Here is a 27797-nt window from a genome sequence, read left to right on the forward strand (position 1 = left end):
AAGTGTTGAACTTTTCGGTTGTTTTCAACAGCTTCTAGATTTCAATCGGCTCTGAATCTGTCTGGGCTTGTCTCACATGAATTTGTTCATCTCATCACGTTCTTCGACCATCATGTGATGAGAAAAAATCATATCTTGCTCGCATTCTCCAAAAATCAACGTGCAAGTTGACAATTTATTTAAAAATGATGTAAAACATACATTTTTTACTTTTTTCTTAATCTACGGGCTCCAACGAGCATTAAAACCATGGAATCTGAAAATACTCAAAGAACCATTGTTTTTTATTGTGTTAAGGGCTGTATTTCCTACATACAAAACTTTCCCAAAATCTCGCCCTAACACCTTTAAAAGTGGCTTCCAAGGAGTGCACTCGGTCAAAATTTGAAACTGAAGAAAAAAAATCAGAATGAACTCCTAGACTGTGTATAAACTTTAGAATAACCAAAATTTCCTTCAAAAAAAAGCTATGCTAAAAATTTGAAAATAGCTCCCCCTTGGACTCCCCACAACGATAGAAGTCAAAGGGTTCAAGGAGAGGTATGGTGTCACAAGTGCATGGTGGGAATCTCATTGAGGTTTATTTCGTCAAGATCTCTTGTACTTTATCATGTCTTCTCATGTACAATCTTACCAAAAAAAAGAAATTTGACACTTTAAATGACTACAAATCTTATTTAACTTATCAAACAATCTAAAATATGGTAGACCAAGAGTGCTCTTACACATCAACAAACAAAAAAGTCCAAACTTCTTCTCATTAACTTTGATAAACATACATTCGTGAACAACTTCCAAGGGGTAGTGCAGTCATAGTTCTTACATCCATTCCATGACATGGTATGATCATGGGGTGACCTATCATATAAAAATATATCTGGTGGGGGTGCCCTCATGTTAGGAAAGGGTGTGCTGCTGATGAAAAGCTGTTGTATTGTCCTACTAGGGATCTCTCCATGTTAGCATAGTGATTTTTGGTGTAGTGGGAGCCACATTGCTTGAGGAGAGCTTTGTGCCACCGTAAAAGCTTCATGTTATGCCAGTTCCTTGAGCCATTCGTGCGAACAACGCCACTTAACTAGCATAGTAAGAGGTCACCTTGTATCATGACCCATTAGAGACATGTTCTTCAAACAAAAATATGTATGAATTCAACATTTTTAAGTTGTATAATAAAGACACTTGTTAAGTATATGTTGTACAAATTTGCAAGTATTTCCATCCAACTAGAAATAAAAAATCCTAAAATATACATTAGGATGAGATTACCCACCTCTAAAAGGATGGATTTGAAGCACCTACCTGCAAGATGTAACAAAGAAGGCTATTTTAGAGGAAAAGTGGTGACACTTGACCTCTCTAACCTGCACCCACTGTTTCTTGTAATGCCACTGTTTTGAGTTGAAGAGCTTGACATTCGTGCATCCACGAATGCAAAGAAGCACATGCACCCATACACAACCAATTGCAATAGCCTAACAAGCCTACTTCTCCCCTCCCAAGATATTGAAGAACCATACACATTCGTCTCACCGACAGTATGACGATCTTGGGATGACCCCTGCTCACCCTCACGTGCGGCCTTCGGTGCAAACACCGCGGACAAGCAATATGTACACTTTTGTTGTGCGGAGTACATGGTGGTGGAGGCATACAATTTGTGATGTCCGTGAGCACCATGGCAGCTGTTGCGTGAGGAAGAAAAGAATGAAAAGAAAGAGGGGGGAGGGAGAGGGAGGAACATGGGAGGAGAGAAGGGGGCAGGGGGGGAGAGGGAGAGAGGGGAGGAGGAGGAGAGAAGGGGGTAGGGAGGGAGAGGAGAGGGAGAGAGGAGGAAGGAGGAGGAGAGAACAAAAGTTTTTTTTTAATAAAAAAAGTGGACTTTTAGTGTTTGTAGCTTTTAAAAAATGTCAAAAAATGATTTTTTGATGTGTATATATGTTGGGAGGGAGTTTTAAGTAAAAAATAAGTAAAAATAATTTTTTTTGAAAAAAAGTCAAATTTTGGCTCTTAGTGACCCACGTTTTTGCTGATGTGGCCACACCCCTTTACTCCCTTCACTTTCCAAAAGCTAGAGAGCGAAAGTGACCTCTTAGGTCCACATCCTACATGTGTCTAAAAAAAAGGCTAGAAAAGTCTACTCAAAACTAGCTTCTTGAATGCCCTTGTCCCCTTAATCTTACACAACATTAGCCTTAATCCCTAAAAATTAGGATTCTTTACAAGGCCCATGCAAAGTCCATATTTCTCCTAATGTAACATAGGAGGTAAAGGGGAAAATGAAGTGGCTAAGGTCAATGCTAGCAGTTGATAACTTGACCGAGGAATCAAGAATGAAACCAAGGGAGAAGCTATCTTGGTCCTAAAATAACAATTACCATTTGCATCTCTACAATGTTGATCTCCAATAACATCTAGCAGCTCTATGTCTATGTCTTCCATAGTAGGTACAAGTAACATCAGGTCAATTTTGATGGGTAGTAATGTTGGGCTATTCTTGCTGAGTAGCAACCCCACTATCCCTCCATCCCCAAGAGCTGCTAAATCCTAGTGTCCCCCACAATAGGGTCAAGGGTATATCGATCATGCTAAGATACTACTACAAAGGGGATGCAAAGCAGGTAGGAGTTATTTAAATAGCAAGTAGAGTGTTATACTTAATGGAGAGAGAGAGAGAGAGAGAGAGAGAGAGAGAGAGAGAGAGAGAGAGAGAGCACAATATGTACGTGGTTCACCCAAGTGTGGGCTACATCCACGAGAAAGAAATCACTCAATGGTTGTACACTTCAAACTTGAAGTTTCTTGCAAATTTAACACCAAATACATCCACCTACAAGTCCTTTATAACTCCCAAGTACGTCACCGTTGATTGGTTGGCCAGCTTTATGCGAAAACCTGAATTCATCACCATGTTGAGTTCCAACTTTGATACACAGGCTTGAGTAATAACACATACTTGTGTACCTCCATCAATATAAGCCTCTCCAATGCACTTCCTCTTATGCCATGCATCCATAGTAGGGTATATTTCAGGTAGCTCATTCAAAGACGAGACTCTCACCGGCCCCCTTGTAGGCTCCTTCTTCATGGGGTTGATTACATACTTCCACTGCCTCCTTGAGTAATAACACAAACGTGTGTACCTCCATCAATATAAGCCTCTCCAATGCACTTCCCCTTATGCCATGCATCCATAGTAGGGAAAATTTCAGGTAGCTCATTCAAAGATGAGACTCTCATCGACCCCCTTGTAGGCTCCTTCTTCACGGGGTTGACTACATACTTCCACTACCTCTTCAACTTAGGACACATCTCCATGAGTTTCCCAAAGGTAACATCAGTTACTCACCGAATCAACCCTTAAGCTATGAGTTGGTTGTCCTTCTCCCAAAGGAAATTTGGATGCATTGTAATGTTGCTTGCGTTTTATCTTTTTCTTCTCTTCACATGTACCTGTTTCAACCTATTTCCCTCTTTTATGGCTGGGACTTGTGTCACTCATGTCATGATCTCTTGTAACCTTCTTACCTACTGGAATGCCCATAGCTTCCGAATCATCCCCTTTATTCTCTAAATAGATTATGCTTACCACCTTTGTTTTGCCCTTCTCTTCAGCTGTCAAACCATTTGGCCCTGCTTCCCCTTTAATCTCAAATACCATAATCTTGAGCTCGAGAAGGAATTTGTGAAGGAAGAGGAAACATGTCACTATCCATTCTCTTTGTCTTGTTAGATTGTGGGCTCTTATGACCCCATTCACCACAATTATAACATTGAAACATATCCCCTCTTCCAGTCATGCCTCTTCCTCTACCACGTGCAAACCCCTCATTGCTTCCATAGACACATCCATATCCATAGCTTTGACCTCTTACACCTCCCATCATATGCACACTAAGCTTCCTCATAAGACCTCCAACCTCTTGCATCTCCTTGCAAAAAGCATTCACATCGTGAGAAGCTTGTTGATCATAACGTGGCTCCCTGAAGAGGACCCTTGGTTGCTCTACATCTTTCACTTCAACCTTTGGCTCAACATCGGTTCCAAGTTGGTGAAGACGCTCCGCTTTCCACTCTTTATCCTTTGCAATTTCAACTGCCTTTTCAAAGGTCCTTGGCTACTTAAGCTCCACCTTCAAGCGTAGACTACTCCTCAAGCTTGCAAGAAATCTATCCTTCTTCAACATGGTTGGAGGAATTTCAGCCCCCAAAGATGTACACACTTTGTTCATAAAACATTGAATGCTTTCACAAAGTCTTCTATGGTCTGGCCTTCACCCTGTACCAAGCCTTGAATAGATTGTCATACCTTTTGTGGGTCTCCACGTGCTGAAAGTGTGTAAGAAAAGTATGTCTTACCATTTCATAAATCATAACTTGAGGAGGTTGGGCTGATTGTAGATCCTTTTCGTGGCCTTCCAACCATTCCCTAGTATCTCCCTTCAAATAGAAGTAGAAGATTCACAACACCATTGCTAGGTCTTACTTATCAGCAACAAGGCAAGCAAACTCCATTCGCTCAATGAAACCTTTGGCACTTTCATTTGATTTCCCACTAAAATCTAAAAACCTAAATGCCATGTCTTCCAAAACTAGTAAATTAAAGGTAGCTTGAAGCGATTCCTCGGTGGGGCACCAAAAAATGTTGGGCAAAAGAAAAAGTGGGTCACCTCTATAGCTATATAGCCCAAGATAATTAAAACATCAACCACAACACCAAAAAGTATACCAAAGACACTCTTAGAAAAACCCAACCAAAAGGCCTATGCTCCCTTGGGAATTTACCAGCACACGCCCACCCAAATGACCATAGCACATAGGAGAAAAACCCTGTCAAAGCACGGATTTCCAACACATGCTGACCATTGCATATGAAGACAAGGGCCTTCCCTTTCACAATTGAACATAAAAAACCCAAAACTTCAACATCAATACCAAAATTCATAGATACATGCCCTCCCAATCTGTCTGCACACTATTTGCCACTAGGTTGCCATAGCCATAACCCTGCAGAGAACTAGTCATAACCTGAAGAGCGCAAATCTAATTGGGGCACTTTAAAGCTTGAGAGAAATCTTGAATAATGAATGGCGAGAAAGCTGAAGATGACCAAAATTGAATTTACACGCTGCTACATGCAAAATTGACGCGAACAAAGAGCTGTCCCGACACGACTACACGTAGAGCAGGCAAGGCGAGGCAAAAAAATGCATCAAAAACTATCAAGGAGGCACAACGAGCTGAAATCTAAATTTTTTTGGGGTTTTCCTGAACTTTTTTAAGTTTTTACATGAGGTTTAGTAGTCACGGGCACTTACAGTAGCCCAACAGATAACACTACACTAGTGACTTGCCCTGCATGTACATGTGCTTGCTAAAGCAAGCTAAAAAACCCACAAAAAGAAATCCACACACCCTTTTGACATCGGGCGTCATGTCCATATGTACAAATTTACAAAAAATGGGGTGTCAAAAATGCGGCCAACAACGTCTACACATGGGCGGCTACCTCTCATGTGATAGGGCAACCCATAGAGGCTTCTTTGCATCTATAAAAGGACGCCTCTTCTACACATGAAAAGAAGAAGCGAGAAGAAGCAAAAAGTATAAAGTAGAGAGAGAATCAAGTGGGATGATCATTAAAGGTTTCTAAGCCCTTTGTAAACAGCTTCAAGTTTGGAGTATAAAGCCATTGATTCTCTCTCTCTCTCTCTCTCTCTCTCTCTCTCTCTCTCTCTCTCTCTCTCTTGTATGTTATATCTCTCTCCATTAAGTACCCACTCTAGTTGCTACTTAGTAAGTAACTCAATTGATCTTGATAACTAGTATCAGAGCGAGGTTTACTAGTAGCTAATATGTGTATACAATTATGCATAAGGTCTATACATATGAAAGTTTGTGTATACATATGTGCGCTTTTATGTGTGTGTATATGTGCATGTGTGTGTGCGCGCATGCACGTGCGCGTGCACACACACACACACTCATGTCCTTGAAATTCCTTGAAATTAACTTGAATTACTATAGTTTTCATCTACCTGGATCATATGTAATCTATTTTATACTATCCCCCCTCTATCTTTTCTCAATTTTTTCTTCTCTCTCCTTTTCCCTTTCTTCTCTCTCCCCCTGAGGCTACTTACTGTACCAAGTGGAACCTACCTTCTATATCAATGTTGCATGGATATTGTCCACCGTGTGAGAACCTCCCTAAAACTACCTACCTTATTTAATAAAATGAGTACCAACCAAGGTAAATGTCGTCCCGTTTCTTTGCAACTTCTCTACCCCCTGCGCTGAATTGATGGCGAGCTAATCCCGCCGATCAATATTCAATGTCCCTACCTTCGTCTATGTACCCCCTTTAAAAGCATTCTCGTCTATTGCTATTCCCCCCTACGCTAAAATGATGGCGAGCTCTATTTGAACTTTTGAGCAACCTACCAAGGTCTATATACTCTTGGCACTTGCATACTGAGAGTTTTTCCCCCAGTGCATGGATTCTATAGCTGACTAGCAAGATTATGTGCTAATACTGATGTCACTTGGAAGACGGTGTCCTGCTAGAGTCCTCTCACAATATGCTATACTCACCTATGTAAATGGTGAGAGACCCCTGTTTCCCTCACTTAGGCTTGCAATACTTCTATGAGTGTGAGTGTGAGGAGTGTTGTGCTTCTTTTGTTGTGGCATAATTGTGTCGGCTTTAACATGGAGCTGGTTCAAAACATTGTAGCATCACAAGTTCTTTTTTCTCATATGTTCTATTTTGTTTTAGACTTTTATTGGCCTTTTTTGTTTTTTGCACATCTGTAGTTATTGTGGCCCTCTTGCCGCCATAATTTTTATGTGCTTCTGGAATTATTTAGTTGAATTTTTAGGTTTGTTAGCTATTACAAGCTGGTGCTTATAACTTCTCGTCTACAGAAAACTGGTCTTTTGTTAATAATAATGATTTTGGTATACTACACAACCTAAAATGTTGAAAAATAGAGGGTATCCACTCATACCTCTCGTATTACTAATATGTCTGATGCTATATTGGTCATGTTTTCTCAACACTTACAACTTTTTAATGTTGTTACTAATTGTCTTAAGGGTTTTTGGCTGTTAACATGGCTTACAAGCGGCAATAATTGTATTGGTTTTATGAAGAAATTATAAACCTCACTCGTGGATAACTATATTACTTACATGATTGGTTAAAAAGGAAAGTGTCTGCGTTTTCAAAACTGGTTTATTTAAAAAAAAAACATTGCTTTAAATGACGGCCTGCTGTGGACTGACCTCTTTGGTTTATGATATGAATAACTTGTTCCAATTGGCTTATGATGTATGAACCGATCCTCCTAAACATGCTAACTTAAATTCGTTTCATTGATTTTAAAAATTTCCGAGAATTTGTCTTCCTAAGGCTGAGAAAACACGGGATCTTGCTTGCACCTATGATATTATTCACTTATTGTTGTGCTCATGAAAGTCTTTGTTGACTTCAAAAAAGGATGTTAGCTGTTAAATAGGCAAAGGTCGTGCTAATAATTACTGACATAATTGCAATAAATTTAAGTTCTTTACATGATTTTTTTGGACCTTTTATTTTTGCCTAAAAATTGTGGTTTGAAAAAGAAGGGTGCACTGCCCGAAACTTGAATCTTAAATTAAGGATAAATGCTGTCTTAAACATTTTGAATGACTAAGTTTCCATTAGGTTCACTACAACTTTGATTGATTTAGTGTGAGCTTTTCGCTGATGTTTGGGTCTAAGTGATGGCTCGGAATACAAGTAAAATCTGAATTATCTTCAAAATGGTAGTAGTTACAAAAACTAACTTCATAAATCAATTTGAAAATGTAAATAAAGCTGGATGGATTGGACAAAATTAGATTTTTTTGGTTTGAGTAGATGGTAATGGTTAATTTTGGAAAAGACTCAGAGTATAGAATCTTGAGGATGCTACTTGGAGGATGTGGTTTTAACTCAAAACTTGAAATAAGGACAATTACTTGGCTCATACTTTGTAGACAACAAATAAAACTTAATGCTTTATCAAAATAAAGACAGACATTGCCACTTGCATCATAAGGAAGGGGTGATGGCCTTCCGATGCATTACCTTTTTATACACTCTAAATCTATATATAAATAATTTTTTTGGATATTAGTTTTAGTTAAAAACATTTATGTAGGACAAGGATAACAATGGATAAGTTCTTTGACAATTGTAATACGTTTTCAAGGCTAACAAATCTACTGTCTTATTTATATGGATGCACATGAGAATGCTATCTTTACTTAGAATGGTTTAGCTTAGCTGTTGTTCGAATCTAAAGATCCTTGCTAATTTTAATGTGGATGACCTCCACAACCCTATTACTTTTGTATAGGATCATTGGAATGATGCCTTATTCTTACTATATTGTACAAAATGAATCTAATACTGAGTCTTTTTTGTGCAAGTCATTGTCGGTTATCTAAAGGAAGTTGTCTTTTGAATGTGATGTTCTTTTGTGTATATGTATTAAGTTTAATACAACAACACGCGTGCACACTCTCGCACGCGCGCGCGCACTTACACACACACACACACACACACACACACACACACACACACACACACACACACACACACACACACACACACACACACACACACACACACACACACACACACGAGTAAAGATACTTAAAGCACCCATATTGAAGATCTTGTAGCGCTAACAATGAGCAAATACTATAAAAATATTAAAGAATAATGAACACTCATTGAAGGTGTCTGTGACTATTGATGATGGCGGCTTGGTATGTTGTATGAGGGGGTTGGAGATTAACTGATTGGAGCTCAAGGATCTACTAGTATAATGGTCCAAAGGGACACTCTAGAGAGTGCTATCAAATCAGCTATGCTGCTTATCGATGGTTCTAATTGAGTGCAAGGTATACCTAAAGCTACACTTGACGAAATGGATCAATAGCGTATAAAATAGGAAGCATTCATGAGCAAGGATGCTCAAGAAAGTTCTTTAATCATATTTTGATTGAGATGTACTTCAACTGGAATGCTTGCTACACACCAATAAATATGATAATAGGTTAATGTCCTCGTATCTCCCCTTTGAAGTAGGAAAAGCAACATGGAAGGAGACCTACCTCCCATATTTTTAGCTATAGTATCACCTCCCAATAGTCATAATATCCAATCAAGATTAAAACTAAGATACTGCTAATGCTAAAGGATAGGCAAAGTTGAATGAAGAAGTAGTATCAGTCATATGTATACAACTATCCTACACTAATTGTGCTTTGATCCATCTTGAAATAAAGTGAGGTATAGAGAGACCAACACAAAAGAGTCAAAATGTATACACTAGATAAGTGAAAGTGGCTACAATGATCCAATTCTATTATACATTGATAGCAATGATAGTATTAATAGAGACTATGTACAATGGGAGGCGTATATAGTCAAACGATAATGAAGAATGATGTCGTTTCTCACATTAGTGAGTCTATGATTATGATACAAAGGGTTCTTACTGAAAACATAATAATAAGATAGAAATTACTCAATAGACAATTCTTAAACCCACATGTCAACCAATGTGGGATGGAATGGATAACAACTTAGGTTCAAGAAACCTACGTCCAAAATTAAATTTAAGCCCCTTTTGAAAAATGTAGGTTATAACTTGATGCTCATTGGCAAGCCACCTCCAAAGTCCAAGATGAAGCCTCGTCACTCATACAAGAAGAATGATATGGTATTGTACATGGTAAACTTGATGTACCTCATAGGCAATTTGACCCACTTAAATGTTTGCATTTCAATTAGGTTAACGAGACTTTACTTAAGGCATTGATAAATATGCAAACAAAGAACTATGTCTCTCAAATTGAATATGTGATAGGTTGAGATAGTTTCAAAAATCATATTGCTTTCGCTATTTTTAAAGGAAATTGGGTGGCCACATAGACGAGATTAGTCAGGTGTTATCAAAAGATGTGGCCTACATAGCAAGGTTGACATGTGTGCATCATGAAAAGCTCATGAGTCTCATAGCCATGACATATATCCCTCCAATGTGTGGGGATGCCTACAGAGCAATAACACCTCTCCTTGGATTGTGAGAGACAAGAAGGTATCTCCGAATGACTTAGTGTAAGGTGACCAAACAATTTAAACCATCCTTCTCCAAACCTTGAATATGTCTTCAAAAAGTATCTTAGCAATGAATTGTCTTCGAAATCTACTCAAAAGGCCAAATCTCCTCCTCAATGGTGGGAACCATGAGCTCATTCACTTGATAATCAAATCAACAATATGTTTTCTTTGCATACAATGACTAACTAGCCTTGGTGATTACTACCAACATTCTTCAAAAACTTATAATCCTTGTTTATCCAAGCTTTATGCTTGTTTCATAAATAACTCGTTCAAGTAAAATTTAGAACCTTTCATCAATTGAAAAGACGTAAGTACAAAAAGAGAGATACGAAAAAAGCATACATATCCCAATGGGTTCACCTTCCAAAACTACTTATAAGCATATGTGCTCAAGAGGTGTTTATTAAATTCATCTACACACACTTTACCATGAAGAAAATAACCCCTTCTTCTTCTTCATAAACTTGTAACTATTTTTCAAATTTCCATTTTTTAATCTCTATACATGTAATGCTTAAACTAGTTAAAAATTAAAAAACTCCTCTGTGTGGACTCACGTGTTGCATTTACACATTCGAGGTGAACCCCTTGTATATTTATATCAATGGACAATCCCCCCCCCACCCCCCCCCCCCCCCCCCCCCCCCCCCCCCCCCTTCTCTCTCTCTCTCTCTCTCTCTCAACCCCATCACACACACACACACAAACACAAACAATAGAGAACTTTAAAAAAAGGAGAGCTGAACTTTTTTTGTCAACCTATATTATGAGGTCCTTAAAAAAATCTCATTATGGCTTCTTTTCATAAAAGAGAAAATCATAATCAACTTATAATTAGCCAAATCAAACTTTGATAGTTTAAAACTAAGCAAAAAATGATACTCCATACATAGAAAGAAATGTAATCATGCTTATTTCACATAAACAAGAGTAAGGAAACTAGCCAGCGCAAAAGTAATGAAAATGGTGTCTTAAGAGAAAAGAATATGCATCCAAAACTAGTCATAGCTTTCCCCATGTTCCTTCCTAGGTAGGCCAAAATGATTGTCCAACTCTTAGACATGAAGTGAAGGTTTCTTCACGTATAGGTTTCGTTTTCACTTGCCACTAAAGAAATTGTTATACCTTGGACTATAGAAATGAAAGAAGATTGCTATTAGCATCGTTCTAACCTTACCAATGACCCCTTAAATGCCATAAGTTTATGCAAACACCTTCGCAGCCTAATTAATACACCATCTATATTCTTTTCTCGAGCAACTGCATGAATTCAAGGCACTAATGCAACAAACTCCTTAGACATAGCTCCACATAAGAGAACAAACAATGGTTGGGAATGCACCCTTGGAGTGATACTATATATATGCTACACGTCTCTACATTTAATGTAACAAGTGGCCGTCACTATCAAGCCCACGGCGGCACTACTTGCACGCACGCGCGCGCGCGTGCACACACACACACACACACACACACACAGAGAGAGAGAGAGAGAGAGAGAGAGAGAGCCACTATCATAAAGCAACCCTTCTACCTTGCATAGAGCGAGAGGGAGCAAGAGAGAGAGACCTTTCTTTGCTGTTTAAAGCTAAAAATAGCCTTGAGAATGTGCACTAAGAATGGACAAGCTCCATGCTTGCATGTACATTCACATCTAATGCAACAAAATCTTCATGGATATGGCTACATCCCATTTAAGAAAGCAAGCAATGCTTGAAACTTGGTGTAACTTTGTGGGACAATACCCTCAGGGAGATGTGCAAATTGTCAAAAAAGTATATCCCTCAATATGCCATGACATACAAGAATATGATAAGATCCTATGCTATCCACATTGTACCCATGTGATTGCAACGTGTAAGTGTAGCTATGTGACACAATAGCTTTTGTGTGCTTGAAATTTTTCCACTTGTGATAAATTTGTGGTCCTTTTATCACCAACAGGTCCACATATCCCTCTAAATTTGTACACAATCCTTCATTCAAGCAATTAAGAGACATCTTAGCGGGCATGAGCTTTTTTATCTCTAGGCTACTGATCTACTGTCATACCCATGCTCACCAAATTATTACAAAGAAAAGACCTTATTTTATGCTTGTCTCACCATTTCCACATAAACTTATACTAATTTTTAGGGGACACAATCCAAAGCATTTAAGAGTGTTAGTTATTGGCTAAGAACCATGGTGTCAAACATTCAAACCATGATCAGCTCTCGACTCATGCTGCCAATTTCCAAGGTGTTAAGGAAGTACACCCTTGATACTTGAATCTTACAAGGCTCTTAACATAAGAAAACAGTAAATTTTAGTTGAAAAATTAACCTTGACTTCACCTATATTTGCCTAGACACAATTCCAAAAAAACATACTTAATGTTTATCTACCAGAGAGCCTCGTCAATGCTGCATGAGCATTGACGACATCAGTGTTAAAAACAGATTCATACTCAACAAATAGAAGCAGAGGAAGCATCTCCAAATTGTCTTTGCAGCAATGCTAAGTACTGTTTACGATAACGAGCAACCAATCCACAGCAGCATATGATGGATTAAGTTCCCACAGACAAGGGCAAATATACAACATGGCTCAATTTTGATGTCCACAGGTGAACTTCTAACCAATCTACATACAAATCTCAAACAAATAATACCTGCAATGATAATAACTGAACATTCTCCCCAGCCAAATGTACTGATGAAAAGAAAACCACCGTAAGCAATACAAGTAAACATGAGGCATAAAGGGCAAGGTAAAAGGCTGATGAGAGCATTAGCATCAAGGCACAGGGCTCCCTGTGTCATGAGCTGGGCTTGTGGGAGGTGGATAAGGAACAGGACTTGTGGGCGGACTGGTGAGACCCGGAATCGGACTCGTACAATCCCCTGCAGGCACAGGGCTGCTGCTTGCAGGACTAGTATTTGCAGCAGGACTAGTTGAGGCAGATACTGGACTCTTATAATCCCAAACGAAAATAGCCCCTTCATCTCCGACAGAAACAACGTGATGTTGATCTGGGCTAATCTTGACCTGCAGATTTGCGCAACGGATTAGCAACATGACAATCTAACAGCAAGAAGCTTTTGATACAAAGCATGATTTTCTTACACACAAAGCACGATTGCTTGTCACACACATGTATTCGTTGCAGAAGTCAGCTCCCTGAATTCAGGATATTCCAGTTGTTGCTCATGGTCTTATAGCGGATATTTCAGGTCACAGTTGTTATCCTTCAGTTCGCATTCAGTCCATTCAGTTCATCGCATTCTGTTAGTTCAATTCTTGGATGCAGTTACTGCATCACCTGGACAATGAGTGGACTTGTGGCGGGCAACCTAACCGGCTACAGCACTAGTGTTTAGTCTATGGATGGGTGGCTGACCTGAAGTATATATATGGCAGTTGGACTATTCTCTCATCCCTAGTTCGACTCGCTGGACTAATGGGTGTAGAGGACTCTGATGCACTGGCTAGCGGACCTGATTTCTGATGAGCACTTTGGTTAGACTACAGGACGAGTAGTAGCCAGGTCAATGTGGCCTCAACCACACACCGGCATACCACCCATCATAGTCTACTTAGTCTATCCTTCTCGTTGGGATATTTTGCTCTTGTAGTAATAATTAGTCTATCAACCATCTTTGGTGTAGACTCTTGTTTACCTACACTCTTGAGTTCAGTCTTACAGAATCTCACGGCACACCTCCATGCATAGTTGAGCCCCAATCCCCCTTGTATCCCTGTTTGTTCATGGGCTGGAAGCTGGAGCTGAAGGTGCTGCCAACCAAACACTTGTAGTTGATACATTATGGGTTGAGCATATCATTGAGGCTATTGCAGTTGTCTTTGTTTTGTCTGCTATTCAATTGCCTATTTCAGTTGTTCGCTTTTATCTTAAGTCTCTTTGCACCGGCCGATCTGTTGAGTGAGATTTCATGCATACTGCACTGAGAGGCACCCACACTAGAGAGCACACAACACATCGCGATTTTCCTACTACAACAGCTTCATCAGTAGGATGTATGTCCCATCTTTCACGGAGTGAGCATGAATAGGTTTATGAATCACCTCAACGGTCCTTAAATCACATTTCTTTTCACCCATACTAATGTTTGTACATCGTGTTTGGAGAAATTGAAAATGGTCAGCCTAAATGGCAGTATTCACCAATCAATGGCTCCTAAGACACATTTTTAAAATGAAGGCTTCTGTGACACATTGTTTACATCCACTGATTTTTGTACTCTATTACACCATGTTTTTTTTACAAAATGTTGTACAACTTTCATGAAACGAAGAGAAAAAACCAGTAAGATACTCTGCTTCTAATGATACCTTAGTTATAGGCTCGCTATGTCCATGCCCAACAAAATAACAGTGGCCTTCATCATAGTTCCACAACTTGACTTCTCTGTCAGCTCCTCCACTCACAAATGCCATACCATCAGGACTAATGTCTATTGAATACATTTCAGCAGAGAGCGATCCATCAACGACTCTGATAGGTGAGCAATCAAAAGCATCCCAATACGTGATCTGCAAGTTCCAACAAAAATTCGCTACTGGGGCTTGTGAAATACTCAACTTCATAGACAGATTGTGTGTGTGTGTGTGTGTGTGTGTGTGATGTAGAGAGAGAGAGAGAGAGAGAGAGAGAGAGAGAGAGAAGAAGAAGAAGAAGAAGAAGAAGAAGAAAAAGAGAGTTTTAACGTCGTAGGAAACTATTCAAGAGACCTTAAAGATCTAGCCGACGAGGAGAGTTGAACTCAAGACCTGTTATAAGAGAGAGAGAGAGAGAGAGAGAGAGAGAGAGAGAGAGAGAGAGAGAGAGAGAGAGAGAGAGAAATGAAATGTTATATTAACGTCTTCAAAAAGGCCAGTGTGACCTATGAGACAGAACTGATACAAAAGCGGTGAATCTGTTACAATGTTTGAAAAGTGTGAAAATAAATGCGAAAAACTAAATACAAAGTATTAGATAAACTTCTTAGGAGCATTCTGGGTGTCTGGCTAGAATGCTTCTAATCCTTTGTTGTAGTCTCCTCCGGTGAAGTGTGCTTCTGCATCTCGGTCGTGGTCGTCTCGATTTCCTAAGCTCAATCGCCCTGTCCATGAGGGTGCCTTTGGTATGAATGTGGGTACTCCTTTGTGCTCGCTGCTGGCCTCTTGCTTCTCCTTCCATTCCTGCTTCTCTCGATCCGAAGAAATCTGTGATCTGCCTCTGAGGCTGTAGTGCTCTTTGTCTTCTCATTAGATTATCCCTGTGCCGATGTAGTTCTAGTAGGTATAGGCCTAGGCACCTTTGATCTTGGTATTGCATGACTCTATCTAGAGGTCCAAAGCCTTCTTTGAAAAGGCAATGGAAGCACCCACGTATCTCATAGTATACGGTGCAATGGAATATGTAGTGTAATTCTGTCTCAGGCTCCATTCCGCATAACTTGGAAATTCTGCTCTCATGTGGGATTCCCCTAAATCTGCCAAATTCAATTTCCAGCTGGTGTGAGGATGTACGAATCTGACCAATAGCACATCTCAAACCATGAGACAGGTGGGTATCCATGTAGCTCGGGCGAATCACAAAACCATCTTCAGATAGCTGTAGGAAGTTTTCTTTGTAGTCGGCCATCTTCCTGCCCAATTCTTGTGTAGGGTCTACCCATGTCCTCTTAGTGTCCAACTGTATAAGATCCTGGCGGATGATTTTATTAATCCCCGTTCGTGTGATTGCTAGTGATGGAGCCTCAAGAGAGTATTGGAAGGGGGGTAATCTTTCCATACTGAACCCGTGTCTCTGAAACCACGAGGACAGTTGCGCATACCAGCATGATGTATCTCCTTTCATTGCTAGTTGTCGAGAGGATTCGAGGGCCAATCTAGTATATCGGCAATTATTTGTATCCCATAAACCATGTATAAAGGACACTGATCTGGTAAGAGATTCAATTTCTATCGGAGGGGCAGCTAGTTCCGCTCGGGTAATCGCGTGTGGTACGGAGGCCTTGGCTCTGATCATTCGGGAAATCATAGATACCAAAGGTCTCTCCATTGACTTCCAATTATCCTGATCCACAGATGGTCCCCAAATCTGGACCCCATAAAGCATAGCCGAAGCCACCACAGTATCAAAGAGCCAAAGTTTTGTTCGTGGTTCCTGAAACTGCACTTGTGAACACATCCTCTCCAACCCTCCCAAGGCCGCAGAGGCTCTGGACAATCTAGCATCCGCTGCTTTCTTAAGAGTAAACTTCGGTCCTGTAAATACCACACCAAGGTATGTGTATGCATCTGTGTACTCTACTGTAGCCTGGCCATATGCAAATGTAGGTGCGGATCTCCTAATCCACAACGGTGTGGTGTTAAACACCATAACTTTGGTTTTACCCAAATTTACCGACAGTCCGTAGTCCTCCGCGAATTTATGTAATGCATCTAACTGCCTCTGCATTCCATCTGGTGATTCTGCTATCAATACAATATCATCTGCATATAACAACAAAGGGATCCATGACCCTGCAAGTTGAGCACCTCCGTCACCCTCTCTATCAATGTAATCTGATACCTCATCTATATACATACCAAATAAAGTAGGGGACAGTGGGCATCCCTGCTTTACTCCAACGGTGGAATGAACAATGTCGGAGTAAAGGGATCCATCTGCATATAACAACAAAGGGATCCATGACCCTGCAAGTTGAGCACCTCCGTCACCCTCTCTATCAATGTAATCTAATACCTCATCTATATACATACCAAATAAAGTAGGGGACAGTGGGCATCCCTGCTTTACTCCAACGGTGGAATGAACAATGTCGGAGTCCCCTTCTGGAGTACGTACATAGCCACTTAGTGACCCGTATAAGGCCATGATCCCCCAGATAATCTCTTTGGGGACCCCTAACTCTTGCATTCTGCACATCAATCTGGCCCTTGGTACTGTATCAAAAGCTTTCCGAAAATCCACAAAGCAACAATACATCCTTCTCCCGCTTGCTCTTCCTTCGTCAATAATGGTTCTGAGCGTAAGAATATGATCTAAAGTGGAATAACCCCTCCTGAATCCAGCTTGTCCTGTTGCCCTTATGCCCTCATTCTCTGCCCATCTACTCAATTTTTGTTCCAGAATGGATGCGTACAGTCAGGTCAATGTGCGTCCCACCATAATGGTACGGTAGTTTCCGTCATAGGATCCCCTGACTTGAAAATAGGTATGATAGTAGATAATTTCCAAGACTCAGGTAGTCCTCCACACATGACCCGATTAAACAGACAAGCAAGGACTTCTGAAAGTAGATCCCTTGCATGGGTCAGATGTTCTGCTACTAGACCCTCATGATCATATGCTCTTCTTGTCTTCATCTTATCAATGGCTTTTTCCACCATTTCCGTAGTAAAGAAAGTACTAGTAGCAGGGCATGGCTCTAGCGGATCTGGTAATGGAGGCTGTCCAGATACCGTATATAATGATGTTACATATTGACCCCAAATCTCAGGAGAAGTAATTGTCGGAGGCAATGAGTGCTCGTGAAATAAACGCCAGGCCTCATGTGAGTCCTGACTCAAGAAGAGCTGATATAAATCCTTCTCCAGTTTGGCTAAAAATGCCCTTTTCTTGCGACGTACTATACGCCGAAGAGCAATCCGAGACTGCTTATATGTGATGATCTCAAGTGTAAGCTCTTTCTGGACCTGGGTTCTCGTCTCTCTGCATTCCTCGTCGTACCAACTGTTTTGAGGCATGTTCCCAGATCCTCTCTTCAGGCTGAGTATGTGGGTATGCCTCTTGTGATGCTCCATGTAGTATCTCTGTTAGCTGAGAAGTAATCTCTTCTACAGTATATACTGGCTCGGCTGACCACATCCTATTATAGATCTTTTCCACATAGAATGAATCGGTCTCTGGCGTGAAAGTATATCTTGTGTGTGTCTTCTTCCTTTGTACTTGAGAGGCATTGTATTGGAAGGAGATTGATAAGGTCAAGAGAGCATGATCCACTGCAATCCCAACCGGTCTTGGTCCCACCTTAAAAGTCCTCGATACTAGAAATAAAGCTTGGTGAAGTCATGACATAATCCACTGTATTGGCCCCATGCTTGTGAGGGAAGCATGTGAACCCCCCAGATAAAGGGAAATTTTCTAGACCATTAAGTATGGCCAAACCATGTGTGGTTGCCATTTCCATGAGATGTCTCCCACATTCAGTGTGTTCTTTATCCTGTGAGTTTCTACTAAGCCCCTGCTGTGACAAATCCTCTGAGCATTTCCTCAGAAGTATCATAGAATACTGCTTGAGAGTTGGCCGTTCTAGCATTAAAGTCTCTTAAGAGAACGATGTCTCCATCTCTAGAGAACTCCCATATGTCATTATTCAATATGGAGAAAGGGGATTGTCCTTTAGGTGAGGAGTAGACTGATGTACTTTGAGGGAAGTAGCATATAGCGATATATAGAAATCTACATGTCTTGGCTCTCATTCTCACCCACATATACCTTGCTTGTTCATCTTTCCTGATAATCTGTAGTGGTGGTTTCAGCTCCTCTTTAAATAAGACTGCTACTCCTCCTAAACCCCGGCTACCTCGCAGAGATCTCTTGTCTAGTCGACCAGCTGTTTCCCATAAATACCCCTTCACATGTGGCATAAGCTGTCCCGGTATATGGTGTGTCTCTGAGTAGAAAACTATGTCTCTGTCCCTAAAGCTGTCTTCAAAGGCACCTACATCTAGCCTATATGATCCATTACAATTCCACGCCGCTATCTAGAGCGTCGCCCCATAGGTCTCGCACCGTCATGACGAGCGCTTTTCCAGAACCACTACTTTCCCTCCTCTATAAAAGGCGATTTTCCCCTTTTCTCTTGCTGCCCTAATCTCTGGCATCAACTCTTGCATGTGTGCCACTTGTGCCAATGTAAGGTCATCTCCCAGGAAAAGACCGGTTTTCTTAAGAGTTGGCCTCTTCTTTAGAAATTCTTTCCTTATTTTCCTATATTCGGGAAGCGGAGAACAAGTGCCCTATCCTTTACGTTTCCCTTCTCGTCGATTCCTTTCTTGCCCACTCTCCATGCACTTGTGTGAGTAGGCTCTGTGATGCCCATGCGTTGTAGCAGTTCCCTCACTTCTTCATCTACATTCTCTTTGTCTTTGACTCCTGTGACCCGCACATGCAGAGCCCGATTCTTCCTTTTTTGCTCTTCCTCAATGGTCATATTAATAACGGTGGAGGTAGGTGTGGTCTCAGGCATCTAAGCCTTTCCTTTCTTCGCATCTTCAATCCATTTCTCTGCTTCGTCAACCTTTTCTCGTGTCTTAACAAGACGTTCCGCCCATGAAGATGCCGTTTTCGATTTTTGTTCATCTCCTTCCCGTAGAGCTTTCATCTGATCCTTCATGTCCTCGAGCTCCTTCAGCACAGAGGGTTGGTCCTCTCCCTTCTCCTTAGTTGCAGATTTGCAAGCCGCAAGTTCTCCTTTTAGCTCCTCGATTATTGCATCTTTTTCCCCCATGTGCTTTTCCATATTTGTTCTCCATGCTTCAAAGCTTGCTACTGCCTCATTGAGTTTCTTTTGCATAACGCATTCTGTTACATTTACTTCGGCCTTGATTAGGTTTCGTAATTCCGTTTTCACGATCTAAATTTCCTCATTCTGTATCCCCCGGATCTCTCTCCTTAGTTCTCTCATCATGTCTCCATACATGGAGTTCCTGTAGCTCTCAGCGTTCGCGTGAATTTCCTTCCTGATGTCATCCCCCATATAGTTTAGCTCTGATTTGAGCATCACTTGGACCTTCTCCATCAGTAGCTCATCATGTATCCTTGAGGTTTTCCCAACTCGTAAGGATCCTCGTGATAGTACAGTATCTCTGTTTCTCCGTTTGAAAGTAGCCGTCGTTTTTTTTGGGGTGGTGTAGCTATCTACACCCGGCCCTTCCCCTTCGATAGGCGGATCCATCGAACCCGAGCCACAAATGTGGTGTAGGGTACTAGGGTGAGGGACTTTAAACTTTAACGAAGGAGATATTTGTCTCTGCCTCTGTCTGCGAGTTGGTGCGAGAGAGAGAGATTGCGTCCCGCTGCAGAGGGAGAGAGACCTGCTCGCGTAGGACAGCAGCGGAGTAGGACAGCTCGCGTAGGACAGCAGCTCGTGTAGGAGGTCGCATGGGACAGCAGCCCGCGTAGGACACCAGCGCGTAGGATGTCTCGCTTAGGATGAAATGAAAAAATTGCGCAGGATGTAAGTGAGAAAAAACGCGTAGGATGTAAGTAAAAAAAAAGTGGAAAACGCGTAGGATGTTCAGCGCGTAGGGTCACCAGCGTGTAGGATGTCCTTCGGGGCCCCCCTCTGCAGAGAACTCTTCTGCTCGCAGAGAACCTGCTTGCGTGGGCATCTACGCTGCGCGCACAGAGAGAGAGCAACACAGGGAGCGGGAGCAGCAAGGGAGCGTGAGGGGGAGGAGGCGGGAGGGGGGGGAAGGTGGGACAGCAAGGCAGCGCCTGCTCCTGCTCAGCTCCAAGCTTCTGCCAGCAGCAACTCACATAGGCTCACAGAGAGAGAGAGCTGCACGCTACCTTGTTCACAGGCTGCTCGCATCCCATCGCTTAGGCTCACCATAGAGAGAGAGAGAGAGAGAGAGAGAGAGAGAGAGAGAGAGAGAGAGAGAGAGAGAGAGAGAGAGAGAGAGAGAGAGAGAGAGAGAGAAATGTTATATTAAACGTCTTCAAAAGGCCAAAATGACCTATGAGACCAAACTGATAAAATCCTTGTGGATCTAATCCAATGTCTGGGTACAAAAATAAAATGAAATAAAGAGAGAGACTAAAGACTAGAACTAAAAAACTAAAATCATCATCGGCAATGCCCGAGAATGCCCGCATTGGGCGTTGTCCGAGAAATTATTGCATCGGTAATTAGTCGTACTGGCGTCTCCCATATAGTGCTAGAATAGTCTTGATCCTGTGGTGAAGCCTCCGTCGATGTTGTGGTCGCCCTCGTAGACGTGGGTGCCTAGCTCTCCGGAGAGAGAGAGAGAAAATGAAATGTCATATTAACGTCTTCAAAAGGGCCAGAATGACCTATGAGACCAAGCTGATACAAAAGTGGTGAATCTGTTACAAAGTCTGGGTACCTTAGTACTAAAGTACTAAGTGTGAAACGTGTGAAAGTGTGAAAATAAATGTGAAAAACTAAAGACAAAGTATTAAATAAACTTCTGAGGAGCATTCTGGGTGTCTGGCTAGAATGCTTCTAATCCTTTGTTGTAGTCTCCTCCGGTGAAGTGTGCTTCTGCATCTCGGTCGTGGTCGTCTCGATTTCCTAAGCTCAATCGCCCTGTCAATGAGGGTGCCTTTGGTATGGATGTGGGTACTCCTTTGTGCTGGTTGCTGGTCTCTTGCTTCTCCTTCCACTCCTGCTTCTCTCGATCCGAAGAAATCTGTGATCTGCCTCTGGGGCTGTAGTGCTCTTTGTCTTCTCATTAGATTATCCCTGTGCCGATGTATTTCCAGTAGGTACAAGCCTAAGCATCTTTGATCTTGGTATTGCATGACTCTATCTAGAGGTCCAAAGCCTTATTTAAATAGGCAATGGAAACGCCTACGTATCTCATAGTATACGGTGCAATGGCATATGTAGTGTAATTCTGTCTCCGGCTCCATTCCGCATAACTTGCAAATTCTGCTCTCAGGTGGGATTCCCCTAAATCTGCCAAATTCAATTCCAGCTGGTGTGAGAATGCACGAATCTGACTAATAGCACATCTCAAACCATGAGACAGGTGGGTATCCATGTCGCTCGGGCGAATCACAAATCCATCTTCAGAAAGCTGTAGGAAGTTTTTTTTGTAGTCGGCCATCTTCGTGCCCAATTCTTGTGTAGGGTCTACCCATGTCCTCTTAGTATCCAACTATATAAGATCCTGACGGATGATTTTATTAATCTCCGTTCGTGTAATTGCCAATGATGGAGCCTCAAGAGAGTATTGGTAGGGGGGTAATCTTTCCATACTGAACCTGTGTCTTTGAAACCACGAAGACAGTTGCGCATACCAGCATGATGTATCCCCTTTCATTGCTAACAATCGAGAGGATTCGAGGGCCAATCTAGTATATCCGCAATTATTTGTATTCCACAAACCATGTATAAAGGACACTGATCTGGTGAGAGCTTCAATTTCTATCGGAGGGGCAGCTAATTCCGCTCGGATAATCGCGTGTGGTACGGAGGCCTTGGCTCTAATCATTCGGGAAATCATAGATACCACAAGTCTCTCCATTGGCTTCCAATTATCCTGATCCACAGATGGTCCCCAAATCTGGACCCCATAAAGCATAGCCGAAGCCACCACAGAATCAAAGAGCCAAAGTTTTGTTCGTGGTTCCTGAAATTGCACTTGTGAACACATCCTCTCCAACCCTCCCAAGCCCGCAGAGACTTTAGACAATCTAGCCTCCGCTGCTTTCTTAAGAGTAAACTTCGGTCCAGCAAATACCACACCAAGGTATGTGTATGCATCTGTGTACTCTACTGTATCCTAGCCATATGCAAATGTAGGTGCCGATCTCCTAACCCACTGCGGTGTGGTGTTAAACACCATAACTTTGGTTTTACCCAAATTCACCCACAGTCCGCTGTCCTCCGCGAATTTATGTAATGCATCTAACTGCCTCTGCATTCCATCTGGTGATTCTGCTATCAATACAATATCATCTGCATACAACAACAAAGGGACCCATGATCTTGCAAGTTAGGCACCTCTGTCACCCTCTCTATCAATGTAATCTGATACCTCATCTATATACATACCAAATAAAGTAGGGGACAGTGGGCATCCCTGCTTTACTCCAACGGTGGAATGAACAATGTCGGAATCCCCTTCTGGAGTACGTACATAACCAGTTACTGACCCATATAAGGCCATGATCCCCCAGATAATCTCTTTGGGGACCCCTAACTCTTGCATTCCGCGCATCAATCTGGCCCTTGGTACTGTATCAAAAGCTTTCCGAAAATCCACAAAGCAACAATACATCCTTCTCCCGCTTGCTCCTCCTTCCTCAATAATGGCTCTGAGCGTAAGAATATGATCTAGAGTGGAATAACCCCTCCTGAATCCAGCTTGTCCTGTTGCCCTTATGCCCTCATTCTCTGCCCATCTACTCAATTTTTGTTCTAGAATGGATGCGTACAGTCAGGTCAATGTTTGACCCACCATAATGGTACGGTAGTTCCCGGGTATCATAGGATCCCCTGACTTGAAAATAGGTACGATAGTAGATAATTTCCAAGATTCAGGTAAACCTTCACACATGACCCAATAAACAGACAAGCAAGGAATTCTGAAAGTAGATCCCTTGCATGGATCAGATGTTCTGCTACTAGACCCTCATGATCATATGCTCTTCTTGTCTTCATCTTATCAATGGCTTTTTCCACCATTTCCGTAGTAAAGAAAGTACTAGTAGCAGGGCATGGCTCTAGCGGATCTGGTAATGGAGGCTGTCCAGATACCATATATAATGATGTTACATATTGACCCCAAATCTCAGGAGAAGTAATTGTCGGAGGCGATGAGTGCTCGTGAAATAAACGCCAGGCCTCATGTGAGTCCTGACTCAAGAAGAGCTCATATAAATCCTTCTCTAGTTTGGCTAAAAATGCCCTTTTCTTGCGACGTACTATACGCCGAAGAGCAATCCGAGACTGCTTATGTGTGATGGTCCCAAGTGTAAGCTCTTTCTGGACCTGGGTTCTCGTCTCTCTGCATTCCTCGTCGTACCAACTGTTTTGAGGCATGTTCCCAGATCCTCTCTTCAGGCTGAGTATGTGGGTATGCCTCTTGTGATGCTCCATGTAGTATCTCTGTTAGCTGAGAAGTAATCTCTTCTACAGTATATACTGGCTCGGCTGACCACATCCTATTATAGATCTTTTCCACATAGAATGAATCGGTCTCTGGCGTGAAAGTATATCTTGTGTGTGTCTTCTTCCTTTGTACTTGAGAGGCATTGTATTGGAAGGAGATTGATAAGGTCAAGAGAGCATGATCCACTGCAATCCCAACCGGTCTTGGTCCCACCTTAAAGTCCTCGATACTAGAAATAAAGCTTGGTGAAGTCATGACATAATCTACTGTACTGGCCCCATGCCTATGTGGGAAGCATGTGAATCCCCCAGATAAAGGGAAATTCTCTAGACCATTAAGTATGGCCAAACCATGTGTAGTTGCCATCTCCATGAAATGTCTCCCATATTCAGTGTGTTCTTTATCTTGTGAGTTTCTAGTAAGCCCCTCCTGTGATAAATCCACTTCTCTGAGCATTTCCTGAGAAGTATCATAAAATACTGCTTGGGAGAGTTGGCCGTTCTGGCATTAAAGTCTCCTAAGAGAACGATGTCTCCATCTCTAGAGAACTCCCATATGTCATTATTCAATATGGAGAAAGGGGACTGTCCTTTAGGTGAGGAGTAGACTGATGTACTTGGAGGGAAGTAGCATATAGCGATATATAGAAATCTACCTGTCTCGTGTAGTAGTGGTTTCAGCTCCTCTTTAAATAAGACTGCTACTCCTCCTGAACCCCGGCTACCTCGTAGAGATCTCTTGTTTGCGACCAGCTGTTTCCCATAAATACCCCTTCACATGTGGCATAAGCTGTCCCGGTATCTGGTGTGTCTCTGAATAGAAAACTGTCTCTGTCCCTAAAGCTGTCTTCAAAGGCACCTACATCTAGCCTATATGATCCATTACAATTCCACGCCGCTATCCGGAGCATCGCCCCATAGGTCTTGCACCGTCATGACGAGCACTTTTCCAGAACCACTACTTTCCCTCCTCTATATAAGGGGATTTTCCCCTTTTCTCTTGCTGCCCTGATCTCTGGCATCAACTCTTGCATGTGTGCCACTTGTGCCAATGTAAGGCCCTTTCCCAGGAAAATACCAGTTTTCTTAAGAGTTGGCCTCTTCTTTAGAAATTCTTTCCTTATTTCTATATTCGGGAAGCGGAGAATAAGTGCCCTATCCTTTACGTTTCCCTTCTCATCGACTCCTTTCTTGCCCACTCTCCATGCACTTGTGTGAGTAGGCTCTGTGATGCCCATGCATTGTAGCAGTTCCCTCACTTCTTCATCTACATTCTCTTTGTCCTTGACTCCTGTGACCCGCACATGCAGAGCCCGAGTCTTCCTTTTCTGCTCTTCCTCAATGGTCATATTAATAATGGTGGAAGTAGGTGTGGTCTCTGGCATCTGGGCCTTCCCTTTCTTCGCATCCTCAATCCATTTCTCTGCTTCATCAACCTTTTCTTGTGTCTTAACAAGACGTTCCGCCCATGAAGATGCCGTTTTCGATTTCTGTTTATTTCCTTCCCGCAGAGCTTTCATCTGATCCTTCATGTCCTCGAGCTCCTTCAACACCGAAGGTTGGTCGTCTCCCTTCTCCTTAGTTGCGGATTTGCAAGCCGCAAGTTCTCCTTTTAGCTCCTCGATTATTGCATCTTTTTCCTCCATGTGCTTTTCCATATTTGTTCTCCATGCTTCAAACTTGCTACTGCCTCATCGAGTTTCTTTTGCGCATTCTGTTACATTTACTTCGGCCTTGATTAGGTTCCGTAATTTCGTTTTCACGATCTGAATTTCCTCATTCTGTATCCCCCGGATCTCTCTCCTTAGTGTTCTTATCATGTCTCCATACATGGAGTTCCTGTAGCTCTCGGCGTTCGCGTGCATTTCCTTCCTGATGTCATCCCTCATATAGTTTAGCTCTGATTTGAGAATCACCTAGACCTTCTCCGTCAATAGCTCATCATGTATCCTGGAGGTTTTCCAACGCGTAAGGATCCTGATGATAGTATAGTATCTCTGTTTCTCCGTTTGAAAGTAGCCGTTGTTTTTTTTGGGGTGGTGTAGCTATCTACACCCGGCCCTTCCCCTTCGGTAGGCAGGTCCGTCAAACCCGAGCCCCAAATCTGGGATGGGGTACTAGGGTACTAGGGTGAGGGATTGAGAGTGTGGCAAACTTAACCAGTTTACCTTAAGGCCTTAAATCACTTTAAATTGGACGCAAAGAGAAGGCTTAAAATCTCTTTAGACTTTAATTTACCTTAGGGCTTAAAATTGAAATAAACTTAAACGTAGGGGCTCTTGACTTCCTACGCGTAGAACAGCTGGGGCGACTCTTGGCCTTGCTACGCATAGAACAGCTTGACGTGCTACGCGTAGGACTGCGCGGGACAGGCGTGTAGCCCGAGCCTCAGGGCAATGTGAGCCCGAGCCTCAGGAAGTGTGAGTGTGAGCCTCAGGGCGGCATCAGCAGCCCGCCATGGTCTCCTTCTCGCGCGCAAAGAGCAGGGGCATCAGCAGCCCGCCGTGGTGTCCGTCATGCGCGCAAAGAGCAGGGGCAGCAGCATTCCTTCACGCGCGCACACAGCAGCCCGCCCTCAGCAGTCCTTGACGCCCTCAGCAGTCCTTCACGCCCTCAGAGAGAGCTGCGTGCTCAGCCCACCATTCTCCTTCACGCAGAGAGAGAGAGAGAGAGAGAGAGAGAGAGAGAGAGAGAGAGAGAGAGATGAATGAAATGTTATATTAACGTCTACAAAAGGCCAAAATGACCTATGAGACCAATCTATTACAAAATAGTGAATCTGATACCATGTCCGGGTACAAAAGAACTAGAACAAAGATACTACTACTAGAATCAATCCTCATCTGCACTCTGGATGTCGAGAAAGTATGGCTCGAATCCTCTGTTGTAGTCTCCGTCGATGTTGTGTAGCCCCTCTCCTCAATAGTGGCCGTCTAGATCTCCGTAGCTCCAGTGCTCGATCAATGAGAGTTCCGGTAGTGGTCGAATGAGTGTGGGCCGAGCTCTACAGTGATGGCTGTCCCATATCTGGTGAAAATTAATCTAATAAGCAGTGGAAACGGCCCCGTATCTCATAGTACACTGTGCAATGACATAAGTAATGTAGCTTTGTCTCTGGCTCTAGCTGGCATAAGCGGCATATCCTGCTGTTTGCTGGTATCCCTTTGAATCTACCAGTCGCAATCTCCAGCTGATGTGAGGATGGAGGATGTGCGTATCCGACCAATGGCACACCGCAAACCATGAGACATATGTGTGTCCATGTAGCTGGGTCGAATCACAAACCCATCTCCTGTGAGGTGGAGAAGATGCTCTCTATAGAAAGCCGTCTTCGTGCCCAACTCGTGTGGCGGCTCTATCCATGTCCTCCTGGTATCCAGTTGGATCAGGTCCTAACGAATGAGTCTAGTAATCTCCACCCGTGTAAGAGACATCCAGGGTGCCTAAAGAGAGTACTGGAAAGGGGGCAGCCTGTCCATGGTGAAGCCATGCGTCTAAAACCATGATGTCATCTGTGCATACCAACATGAAGTGTCCCCTTGAAGAGCTAACTGTCTAGAAGACTCAAGGGCCAGTCTAGCATATCTATCTCTAGTAGTATCCCACAAGCTGTGCACAAAGGAGACTAATCTGTTGGTAAGCGCCTCAATCTCCATAGGAGGGGCAGCTAGCTCTGCTCGAATGAAAGAGTGGGTACGGAGGCCTTGGCTCTGATCAGTCGAGAGATCATAAATACCAAGGGCCTCTCCATACATCTCCAACCATCCTAGCCT

The 27797-nt window shown here is 42.5% G+C and overlaps 1 protein-coding gene across 1 annotated transcript; it reads right to left on the minus strand.

Moving 5' to 3' along the window:
- Positions 1 to 12623: 12623 nt before the first annotated feature.
- LOC147452731 (cilia- and flagella-associated protein 52-like) lies at positions 12624 to 14757 on the minus strand. Its single transcript, XM_086519007.1, has 2 exons — positions 14498 to 14757; positions 12624 to 13192 (listed from the first exon to the last, which is right to left on the minus strand). Exons 1-2 carry the CDS (start codon positions 14750 to 14752, stop codon positions 12941 to 12943), a joined length of 507 nt encoding a protein of 168 aa, XP_086375133.1. The 5' UTR covers positions 14753 to 14757; the 3' UTR covers positions 12624 to 12940.
- Positions 14758 to 27797: the final 13040 nt, after the last annotated feature.

The sequence above is a fragment of the Adiantum capillus-veneris genome, chromosome 8 (assembly GCF_014529385.1).
Source record: "Adiantum capillus-veneris isolate H3 chromosome 8, ASM1452938v2, whole genome shotgun sequence".
Classification (NCBI taxonomy): domain Eukaryota; kingdom Viridiplantae; phylum Streptophyta; class Polypodiopsida; order Polypodiales; family Pteridaceae; genus Adiantum; species Adiantum capillus-veneris.